Source organism: Eucyclogobius newberryi, unplaced genomic scaffold (genome assembly GCF_026437365.1).
Source record: "Eucyclogobius newberryi isolate DKJ021-1_F unplaced genomic scaffold, fEucNew1.0.hap1 SCAF_17, whole genome shotgun sequence".
NCBI classification, from domain to species: domain Eukaryota; kingdom Metazoa; phylum Chordata; class Actinopteri; order Gobiiformes; family Gobiidae; genus Eucyclogobius; species Eucyclogobius newberryi.
The window spans coordinates 25868449-25881118 of NW_027315801.1; the positions used below are offsets into that span (position 1 = coordinate 25868449).

At 38.8% G+C, this 12670-nt stretch overlaps 1 protein-coding gene across 1 annotated transcript in view; it reads left to right on the forward strand.

The window, feature by feature from the left end:
• sema3bl (sema domain, immunoglobulin domain (Ig), short basic domain, secreted, (semaphorin) 3bl) overlaps nt 1-12670 on the forward strand; it is a 69119-nt gene that overhangs the window by 38917 nt on the left and 17532 nt on the right. Inside the window, exon 4 of the mRNA XM_072449639.1 lies at nt 3330-3449. Coding sequence (XP_072305740.1) covers nt 3330-3449 — 120 coding nt within the window. The remainder of the gene's footprint in view (nt 1-3329; nt 3450-12670) is intronic.

The following is a 12670-nucleotide window of genomic DNA, read 5'->3' on the forward strand; positions in this document are numbered from 1 at the left end:
TCTGAAGCCAGAGGTTTTCAATTGTGGTGTTGGGGCATATAAATGTAATCCAGCATGTTTCTCTCTTAATAATGGGTTTGGTGGTTTGGGAGCTCCTCTGCTGCAGACTGGTTGAATTATAATAAGTAAAAGATGGTATTGTGGTTTGGCTAGTTCAGTTCAACCTAATGTAAACATGTTGGTCAAAAGGGAGCAATTGTTTACTCATTCTGCAGAAGAATAAGCCTGGATTCACTTTTTTCTATACTGGAAAATTAAAGTTACTTGGGGGGGGGGGAGCCGCACAGTTTAGCAAATATTTAGGATATAAGCACTTTCCCAACCAAAGCTTTACTACTCTTCCCACACCATATAATTTACTATTGTTTCATTGTTATTTCAAGCAACTGAATAAATAGTTTGGCAATAAATTGTAGCTAATTTTCTTTTTATCTTTGTAGAACATGAATCACAGGACAGATACACTTTCTTGTAGCCAGCCTTATATGGTAACTCTTCATCTGCTCTTCACTAGCAGTTTCGGAGCACCCTGCAATAAATGTTTTGGTTTCACTCTGGAGGTAAATCGTAAAGGGTGGTCTTCAAAACTCAGCGTGGGCCCGGCGGTGTTTACACTGTTGCTTGTTTGTGTGTTTGCTCAGAGTTGGAGCGTGTTCACTTGTGCGTCAGTGTTTGGGTGTCTGCTGTGATCTTCGTCTTCGTTTTTGTTTGTTCTGGAAGCACTCTGCACTTGATGACCAAACTGACCTCTCCCAGTCCGGTTACAGCTCACACAGCTCTCACAATTCAAGTCTGTCTGAAATCAGAATTGTGGAGCAGACACTAAATTAGCTATTACAACCTTGGACAGAGATGGATGGTCAAAAGTGTCTAATGACAAACAGACAAATGAAAGGCACACAATGAATGTGAATAAATGTATTAACTATTGCTATAACAAAATATTTAACCCCTGATAACACCAAATAACTTGCCAATCAGAGAATTTGGTCTGATTTATTTTCCCCTTTAAGACAGGAAGTTTTCAAAATGTTCCAAATTGTACAAGTATCAACCTGTAGTGAGTCATTTTGAGATTTTGGAGTGAATTATGAGTTTAAGATGCCTTTTTTTTACAGATAAATACACTGTTGTCTGTTAAAAATATATATTATTTGCCATTGTGTTATCTCCTGTGATCATGTGGTGCTGTCAGTGCACTTTATACACAATTACACACAATATACTTAAAGCAACTCTTTAGTCAGCCAAGAATTCCTTTAGTCGACTGCAGCCCTACTATTCATACTCAGACCCAAACATGTAAATTGTGTAGAAGCATTTTTGAGGTGAGCCAACCTTCCCTTGATATTGCAGATTTAATATGTGGTGAATCTTGGCTAAGCTCTCCAGTCCTTTGCTTGAGATCAACTCCCCTTTGTGCAGCCACTTCATCTGCCGTGGACCACACAGACGCACCTCTATCCCAGGACGGGACGGTCCCAGCATACTTCCCCCCTGTCAACACCGCACTCTGCCCTCTCAGACCACACAGACCTTTAAAACAACTCCCTAAGTAGTCCGATGGAAATGTGGTCAAAACAGATCCCAAATCACTCTTTGGCAATTTGCAAAGCTACATCAACATATCTTTATAGTAGTGTAAATTATACCTATTCATTATCCTTTTAACAGGGTGGATTTGTCTATAAACATGCAACAGCGTGTTTTAAGTTTCCCCTTTTTACACAACCACTGTTTACTTTCGGTTTATAATCACAAGGCATTTCAAACCCTAATTGAAAGAATTCTTAATATAATTCTGTTGATGTAGTTTTGTTTGCGAGATTGTGGGATGAGGGAAACTTAGTCTTCGACTTGGTTTATTTCTCAGGGGGACAAGGGTAAGTAAGGGTTTGCATGTGAGTTTAGAGGTATGTAGCCCGCACAAAAGGGGGCATACCATCCATTTGTACAAACAAGTACAGTGGCAGTGTGGAAATATGGACATTGTCATCTTATTGTATACAATAGAGTGTACCATCCATGTTCTCCAGTTCAGAGTGTATATAGTAGCTAGTAGTTTTATGTCGCTCCGGTGAGAACCATTTTGGGCAGCGATGGTTCTTGTAACTTTGACCTTGACCTTGATTATTACTCATATTTTCAGTGTTGGAAGAAGTACTTAAATATTACAGATACAGGGGCAAATTAAAATGTACTGAAGAAAAGTAAGAGCAGATTAAAAGATTAAAATCTATCTACATAAGTTAAAGTGATGCAGTAAATAAAAAGTATAAAGTATAGTGATTTTGATAAAGATTTCTGCTGGTCTTTGGTCACCAGTGGCAATTCAAATACATTTCTTTCGCTTACCTACCAGTTTATCATTTTTATAAATACCGGTAGTGCTTCCTGCTCTAAAATGAAGTATCCACAGTAAAGTACAGTGAAAAAAAGTATCTTGTTTTTAGTTTTGTTCTTTGTTACTTTCCACCACTGCATATTTTTCATCTTATTTTTGGGGTGTTCCACAAGTGACTGGGAGTCTATTTCTTAGAGTGAATGCAAACACCAGCAACGCCTCAAACCCTTCAAGTTTGTCTTTGAAGTGTATAAAAAAAGTAATACCACTCCTGTTTTATTTTATTTTGTTATTATGTTGAAATATACTCATTAGTCTGTAAAATGTGTAAGTAAGTAAATTTGTTCATAGTCAATTTGCATCTACAAAAACAGTGATCACCACAAATCAAGTCGCATCTAAATGTTTATATCAATACATTAAATTGTCCTTTGAACTTCTATTATTAATCCACCAAGGGTTTTTCTACACATGATTTTGGCTTATTTCCAGACTGGAGAGATAAAAGTGGTGCTCTAGACCTGCAGATCACATTTCAGATAATAAAGCTCATTACAAACATGTGGCAAGCATCACTTTTATTCCACTGTTCACAGAAAATCAACTTATCTGCTTTTGTAAGAGTCACAGTGAGCGCTTGTGTTATTTATTAAAACTGGCCTTGCATATTTTTTGAATATAACCAAAAAGCATGCATTTAAACTGAGGTATAAGGTAATCTAAGAAGTATTAAATGGTATATATCAGTTCCACGGTTAACATTGTTTTACCAAAAGAACTCCTGGTATTAGTCAAAGAGAATATTTGATTTCCCATGCTCGAATTACATCATGAGGCGGTTTTATAGCTTTTTAACTTCAGGAAACATGTCACTCTCAAGACCCATTTTAAAATTAGAGTTAGAATTAAAATGTAATAATAATAGATTTAAAAAACATGGACTGATTGTTAACTAAGATGAATGTTTTTTGATGTGTGTTTTCAGACAGAGTGTGCTAACTTCGTGCGCCTGCTGCAGCCCTTTAACCGCACCCACCTGTTGGCCTGTGGGACCGGGGCCTTCCACCCCATGTGCGCCTTCATCTACGTGGGACATAGAGGAGAGGTGAGTCCAGATTTATGCAGGAGCCAGGGATTGGTCTAGAACACACTGAACGAGATCTATTTTCAATTATTAAACCGCACTTTAAAAACATCTCTGCGTCTCCAGAGAATGTGAACATTAGTTTGCCTTTCGTTTAGTTTTATAACAAAAACTCTTTGAAAAACTGTTTTTGCACCATTAACTCTTCTTTATGGACTTCCTTCAAATGTTTGCAAAGTGTAAAGTATATGGACTGTGTGGTCATTAAAGAGTTTTAGTTTGGTCTGTTAGCTTTAGTTACCTACTCTTTTGTCAGTGTGGAAAGCTGTTCTCCATTTTTGGATATTTCAAACAGATGTTCGCAGACATTTAAAGACAGTAGTCTATATAAACGAACCTGTCAAATTACACAGGCGCTGCTTACTAAAATAATTTCACATTCGCACTGATACAAACTGGCATTGATTCTTAAATATCATCCCAAAAATCTAAATCCTTGATATTCATATTGGATACTGATTAGACGTCACAATATAGAGTTTTAGTGTTACAATTATTATGAGAAGAAACATCATGATAAAAACACAGATTTGAAAATACTCCTAAAATTGTACAGTTGCCCTGTCAAATGCTGTTTAACCTGGATTAAGATTAGTAAATTCCCCCTGAGGAAACCCAATGCCACCAACAAATCACTACGACACTGAACATCCTGAATGTTTTCTGTGGTTTGTACTTCCCACTTCTCTCACACACTTGACACTTTGAGACAGCAGCTCTTGTGTTTCGGAAAGGTTGCAAAAGGTGACCGACTTTTCCCACACTTTGTCCCTTTGTTCAGTACCACAAGCCACTGTTGTTCTCCTGCTTCCAGCCGCACTCACCATTGTATATCGTGTGGTCTGTGAGATATTCTGTGGACCAGAGCGAGAAGGCCCATAAAACCAGGAGTCTAAAACTGCACCACACCAGAGTGACATTAAAAGTCATTAGACATTAGAAGTCACAAAGGACAAATATTTGAGTAGTTCTAGTTACCGATTATAAGTGCCACACAACCAGTGATTGGAGTAGATGTACTGACGTAATAAGGTACTGGCTTAAGGTAAAGAATATTGATTGATTGATTAATTGATTGATTGATTGATTGATTAATTGATTGATTTCAAGTTCAAGGCACCCAAACTCCTTCGTCATTTACGCCACTGAAAAGTACGTTTCTCGAAAAGGCATATGAAAAAATAACTTATATTAACCCTCTCCTGTTCATTTCAAATATATAGCCTATGCAGGGTTGGGTTAAATGCAATATGTTCTAATCTCTTTTATCTCTTTTACCTCTTTTAACACACTGTATGACTACTTGCTCACGTTAATAAATACTATTATTATAATTACATCCTCAGTGAATGTGAAATTCATGCCAAAAGCCTTTACAGTTAGTTGTACTACAGTATTAGCAGTGATGTAATAATAATTCATTTTAGTAAAGGACTATATTAGAAGAAGATGTGTTGAAAATACACTAAACCTGGTTGTGCCGAGATTTCCAAAGTGAGGTTCAAATGAGGCACTGATCTGCGGGTCGATATGATTTAGATGATATAATCTATTATTAATCGATACAAATATATTGGGTAAAATTGGGTCCCATAACCCAAGAAATAACTACATGAATAAATAGAATTACACTTGATATACAGTGTTGAAAACTGTGAGGGTCCCAGGTCAGTTGCATGGTTGTTTTGGGGGTTCTGGCCTGAAAGTTTGTGAAGTTCAGTTTTTTCTGTCAGAATAAATGTTTTTTCTTTCAAAAGCTACTGTTGTAGACATATCCTTTTTCCATTGTTTTACTTGAATAAGGCTTATATTTATTGGTGAGCTTGAGTTGAAGGAAATATTCTGTAAACGCCGCTTCAACACCATTTAAACTCACGGCATTCCCAAAAACAACGATTTACGCTTCCTGCTGTTGTAATTTCTTGGACAATTCCTGAAAAAAGTTGCATTAGTTGTAACGCTTGTTTTATCAGCAGTAAATTCCCGTTGACTTTTTTGCAAAAACAAAGACAAACCCACTTTTGTGTCCAGCACCACTTCTTCCCCTACAGCATTGGCTCTGTCCCACGTCGCTGTCTCATTGCACCATCACCATTTATACACAGCCATACTCTCCTCTGTTCTCGTGCCCATTCTGACCTCGTCCCGCTGAGCCATACGGGACGCCCCACTCCAGACTCCTGTGAGCTGGACCGCGCTAAAACAACCCCCTTTAAGTCGCCCTTAAAGCCTCTATTCATTACCATTCATTGGCTTTTCAAACGACTCCAAGTGCAAGACGCCACTGAACTAAAGTGCTTTTGTGAACGGACAGCTCACTAAATGTATACTGTGCCCTATAGACGGAATAGGGTGGATTGGGAGTCATTTGTTGCACTAAAATGTCTTGGCAGCAGTCACATTTGTTCAATTAGCCCCGGCTTCTTCCCACAGTGTTTTCATTGTGATGTTAAAATGGATCTCTAGTTTCTAAAATAAACCTAGAGTGTAACAATAGTGGTCAACCTTGATTTGGATGATAAATTATGCTTCATTTTATCTGCTCTGATCAAATGGTGCAGTTGGATGGTGTTTTGCATGTGTGGCGGTGTAGTTCTTGCCAGATAATACACTTATGCAGTACTTGTGTGTGCTATGAACTGCTCAGCCTGCGTAGCTCGTCCTGGGATGGGAAGGGAAAGGACTTGGGTGGGATGACCTCTGTGATATTTAACTTTGTCAGATTTGCGTCCGTCTGTGGTGAACATGTTGTGATGTTACTGTCACGGCCACACACGCAAAACCTCAGATTTGTTACTGCGCACAAGATCTGTTTTGAAAATATACTTCATCGGAGAAACGTGGACATGTGTCAGGGCTTCAGCTGGTCAAATATAATTACAGTAACACATGGGTAGTGCTAGAAACACTGTTAAAGATGTCACATTATGTTGTATTGTTTCACTATGTTTTAGTCACTGACAGAATATATTAATATGGAACTTTTGTAATTGTGGTTGTCTTTAATCTGGCCTGATTGTTTCCATGGCGATAGATACGTTTAGTGCCATACTGATGGGCATTCTGGGCAAAACATTATCACCTCCATTCCATATGAGCAGATGGCCAAGGCTCCACCAGAAAAGCGCTTTTAGAATGAGCTTTTCAGCATCATTGAGAAAACCTTTTGTCACAATTGTAATTTCATATAGACAAAAGCATTCTTCATACATTTTAACACATTGTATGTCGTGAGAAGCAAAGTCTGCGCCTTCTGTTGTTTTTCCTCTTCAGATCAGGAACATTCTGTGCAAATAAATATTGTGTTTCTTTTGCTGTATCAAAGATGGTTTTGGCTGATGACAAGATTACGTTTATTTTACAAATCACATAAACACACATGGTACAATGTCATTTTTCATGTGCAAGTTCCCAAACACAGATGCTCTCCTCAAAGTGATATTCATGGTACATTTGTGTTGTGTATATTACATTCACCAGAGCATTCACCGCGGACAGGTTTGGACAACAATTCTTTCTGTGTGTGAGTCCATTTGCAGTTTATGCCGGGCACTGGGGCAACCACATGTGGATTAAAGAAGGATGAAAAGGAAAGGCCAAGCAATAAAGCTGAAATAAAGTGAGCAAACTGTGGAGATAGTTGTTGCAGCCCTACCCAAAACTAATTATGATTTTTTATTTTATGGTTTTATTATGAAATACGCACCTACCTTCACTCTAATTGTGTATCTATCAAAAATACCTTAAGCACCATTTAGCTTTGGCCCTCATGTAGTTTAAAAAATAAAAAATCAATCTCAAATTCAAAGGCCTTTTGCGATCAAATGATTAATTGGTTAATCAAGAGAGTAATCGGGGGTAATTGGGCTTTTTTTCTTTTAGCATCCAACAAGCCAGACAAGTCAAACGCCTTATCAACCTTCACAACTGCATCTCACTGCTGAATCTTTCTCATTTTCAATTGATTTCAAGTAAATAAAACTTAATAACAGGTGTGACCAGACTGTCAACTTGTCCATCATTCCTTCAGTGTAGATCCAATGGTGACTGGATACAAAGCTTGTTTCCAGGTGATGGTAAGGCAGTGTCTCCTGGTGTTTCTGATGGTGAAGGAGCAGGACGTACTTTATCTCTGAGGGAATGTTCACCATTTGAGAATATCCAACTCTATTTAAATCTGAGACATTTCTGAAGCATCTCCCCAACCCTTTTGAATGTTTCGGTGTAATCCCTCATTCGTCCAGGCGTGTTCCATAGTAGAAAAAGCTTCAGTTGTAGTCATCTGGACTCAGTTTGAAAAAATAGACGTTTCGACTCTCATCCAAGAGTCATTGTCAATAAAAGAATTTAGGTCGAGAACTCCGATATTTATACTGTTCTGTGGTAAGACCCGCCTATTGGGAGGAGCCTTCCTGAAGTAGAAAGAGTTGTTTGTTTCAACAGAAACTCCCCCCTTGTATCTACCGAGCTAGCCTATTCAGAATCTTAATGGGCTATTAGAAACCTCTTTGTCTTTGTGAGACCCTGGCTCAACCACCCTGAGTACCTGATTAGCATCTGAATGTCCTCTACCTTTCCAGGGGTTCAGTAACCCATTATAAATAACAGGAAGATTAAACCTTAGCCCTCCATTTCTGTTTAAAGAAGGTCTTTCTTTTTAAACAAAAATAGCTTCCTTGACTCCTCTTTCAAACCATCTTTTCTCCCTGCTTAAAACCTTCACCTCACCGTCTTCAAACGAGTGATTAGAGGCTTCAAGGTGGAGATGCACGGCACTCTGTGGTCCTGAACTTGTATTTCTTCTGTGCTGATAAAGCCTCTTGTGTAGAGGCTGTTTCGTCTCACCTATGTAACGTTCTTTACAACTTTCTTCACTGCATTGGATCGAATAAACTACATTGCTCTGTTTTTGAGACGGCAACTTGTCCTTAGGGTGAACCAGTTTTTGTCTTAAAGTGTTTCCTGGTTTAAAATAAACAGGGACTTCGTGTTGTCTAAAAATTCTCTGCAGTTTTTCCGAGAGGCCAGACACATAAGGGATAGAGACACCCTTCCTTCTCTGTTCAGTTTCCCTTTTGTCCTGCTTCTTGGTTCTCTTCACTCTGTTGAGAGCCCAAGCGGGGTAACCACAGGCTGAGAGGGCATTTCGGACATGTTTTTCCTCTTCTTGCCCTCTGAGCTGGTGGGCACACCTTGAGCTCTGTGTTGTAAGGTTCTGATCACACCCAGCTTGTGCTGTAGTGGGTGGTTGGAACTAAAGAGCAGATACTGGTCCGTGTGTGTAGGTTTCCTATATACTTCTATTTGGAGTTTCCCGTCCTCTCCTCTGATCGTGGAACAATCAAGAAAGGCCAAGCGATTCTCCTTAGCGTCTTCTCTTGTAAACCTAATATGTGGGTCCACAGCATTGATGTGATCAGAGAAGGTTTCCAGCTCTTGTTTCAGGGAAACTGAACAGAGAAGGAAGGGTGTCTCTAGCCCTTATGTGTCTGGCCTCTCGGAAAAACTGCAGAGAATTTTTAGACAACACGAAGTCCCTGTTTATTTTAAACCAGGAAACACTTTAAGACAAAAACTGGTTCACCCAAAGGACAAGTTGCCGACTCAAAAACAGAGCAATGTAGTTTATTCGATCCAATGCAGTGAAGAAAGTTGTAAAGAACGTTACATAGGTGAGACGAAACAGCCTCTACACAAGAGGCTTTATCAGCACAGAAGAAATACAAGTTCAGGACCACAGAGCGCCGTGCATCTCCATCCTGAAGCCTCTAATCACTCGTTTGAAGACGGTGAGGTGAAGGTTTTAAGCAGGGAGAAAAGATGGTTTGAAAGAGGAGTCAAGGAAGCTATTTTTGTTAAAAAAGAAAGACCTTCTTTAAACAGAAATGGAGGGCTAAGGTTTAATCTTCCTGTTATCTATAATGGGTTACTGAACCCCTGGAAAGGTAGAGGACCAGGACCAGGACATGTAGATGCTAATCAGGTACTCAGGGTGGTTGAGCCAGGGTCTCACAAAGACAAAGAGGATTCTAATAGCCCATTAAGATTCTGAATAGGCTAGCTCGGTAGATACAAGGGGGGAGTTTCTGTTGAAACAAACAACTCTTTCTACTTCAGGAAGGCTCCTCCCAATGGGCGGGTCTTACCACAGAACAGTATAAATATCGGAGTTCTCGACCTAAATTCTGTTATTGACAATGACTCTTGGATGAGAGTCGAAACGTCTATTTTTTCAAACTGAGTCCAGATGACTACAACTGAAGCTTTTTCTACCTTTTGAATGTTGTGTCTATCATGAACTCCACTGGGACATGTCCTTGGCTGTGTCCCATCATGAACAGCTCAGGGTGTGGCGCTGTTCTGGGACAGGACGTGGGTGGGATGACCTGTGACCTCGGAGGTGTTTCATCTCTTTCAGGGGTCCAGTCTGTGTTTGAGGACGTGTGGTGAGCTCGCTGTCACTACAGCTTATGCAGACACCTTGGATTCTTGAATTGTAAAACTTCCTAATCGGAGACAGGCCTTCAAATGGTCAAATATGAGTAACACATTTAGAACTGTTGATTGAGATAGAGATTCATATTTGTCAAATACTTTAGGATTTATTGTTATTAATGCATTATCTTTTTGTTACACACTATTTTTATATGAAGTGATTTATTACTCATTAGCTCCAAATGAGGACCACCCTCCGCGGGTGGTCTCATCCATTTTGCTGACGCTGGCTGTACACTGACTCCAGTGTTAGTTACTTGTAGTTTGCCTGTTACATCAACTCCTGTCCACTGCGGTCCGGCCATGGTTTCGCGCGAGAACACTCGTCTAATGACCGTGACCGCAGTGTGCGGCGGTGCGTGTAACCGGACCTTTTGGGTTTGGTCTTTTCCAATTTTGATTCAGATTTTGAAGTGTCCCATTTAGTGGGCTGTGAAAATAAATAAACATGTTTCATTTCTCTGAAGGTTCAGACCACACACACATTTGCATGTTCTAAAAACAAACTAAATAAAAACAGCTTTCAACAAATAGACAAAATATAAATGAACCAAAGGACACAAGTCATTACAATATTAGAATGACTCGCTTCATGCTGTGAACCACATGCACATACATACACTTTATACACAATAAAGTATCCTGTACCCTTCCCCTGGACCAACGCCATAAACTACTAATACTACGAGCATTACATATAGTTTTAATACATCCATTTGGTTTTTCATGTCTTTCTTTGCATGCGTTGTATCAGTCATGAGTCTAGACTGTGTGTCCAATTGTCTCCTGCTGCAGTTCATCTTTAGCTTCAATCAAATCATGAAAAAGAAACAAATGCTGGGCCTTTTCCTTTTTTTTAAATAGACCTTTTAATATCCGATTTTTAAAAAAATAGAATTATGTATAAGAGTTCTCCAATATATGCCATACAATCAGAAACATGCAAAAGATGTTAGGATAAGACTTAGACATTTTTCCAAAGTTGTGATTGATGCAAAAACTTAATCAAATCACAGATACTACTGTACACATTGAGCCAAGAGGCACTAGAGTCTAAAAACCTCATTGTGGTGCAGAGGAACGCTGCTCCTGCTGCACATTACACCAGTCACTTTGGTCCAAACTGAGCCAACATAAACACACAGCACTTCCACATACAGAAACATCCAGGCCACATTCATATGAGGGCAGCCAACGCAAATATATCACAGTCCATGCCTTTAACTGAGCGGGACCACTGACTGCTGGACTGCTGACACTCACACAAACATGCCACACATTTAATAACAGGGCAAACATTTTACAATAGTGTGTTACATGACTGGAATTCTAATTAAATGTTTTATTCACCGTAAATATTTCAGAACAGTTGAACGTATCCGTTGCTTGCTCTAGTTATTTTATAGACTTCTTTCAAATCATTTGCTTTTTTTGTTGTTTGCCTCCTAATGTGAAGCTTGCCTTTATTGTTGAACCAACTTTCATGTTTAATCCAGGGTTTAGACTGGCACAAAGTCAAATTTACTGAAATAACTGTAAAAATAATGTCATAGACACATCTGGAGTCATGATACAGTCTTTATAGATTCAGAACAGAGCATTTGTTGTGGTTTGAAACAGCCTATAGGCAAGTTTTCATCATTAAGTCGTTCTTAAGCACAAGCATTTCTCAATGTATTATGACATTATAGCCATTTATTCATTTAACTCAACACAAATGTTCACTAGACTGCCAGTGTATTTTGGGGATGTATTATAAAGTGATGTCCTCATCTCCCCTGTGATGTGGCTTCAATAGAAACTCCCCAGTTTTAAACAATACTCCATTGTGAGTCAAAGTGATGTCCGGTTCATAGGAAGGACATTGAAATCACCAATCCAGACTTACAGTAAAACAAACTTGAACTTTTAACATTTTGACGCTGTTATTACGTTTTATAGTTTAGTTTAAATTCACTTATCTCATTTATTTACTTATTTAGTGTTGTGCACTAATGGAGCGGTGCCCAGATTGCTTGGCTTATCAGACAAAATCAGACAAAAAGCACAGTCCTGCATCAAACACATTGTCTCCAGGTAAAACAAACTTAGCCAGCTTTAATATACAACATTTAAACAAATACACAGTCTCTCTTCTTCTGACATGGCAAACAAAGACACATCAGAAAACAGTTCACTAAGTATACCTTATCTAACACTTTTTAAACCGATCTGCCGAAGCTGTGGTGTTTTTGAAGACACATTGTCTTCATATTGCATATATATATATATATATATGTTATATGTTTTTAATATCAGTAACTAATGCACATGGCAAATAGGACTGTAATAACGCCAATGAGTTTGGGGCCTTCTGCCTGTTTGCCTTAATGAAGGCCGAAGGGCCCAAACTCATTGGCGTTATTTCATATCTCAACCACAACCACTTTGCAACTCGCTCCACATTGTTTCTTTTCCAAATAGCAAAATGAACCAAAGTAATGAATATATATGCTATTGCACAAAGTAATACAGATACGTCACATGACCTTCACTTCTATATTAAACAAAAGTGTCCAATATTTATCTATCACTCTCACACAAAGTCTGTCCGCACTGGGAACTGTGGGAAACATGCTTTTTTGTATCATGCGTTTCCTCAGTTTTAGTTCTCAGACAGTTCAGTTAAAGGACAAGCCCAAACTGAT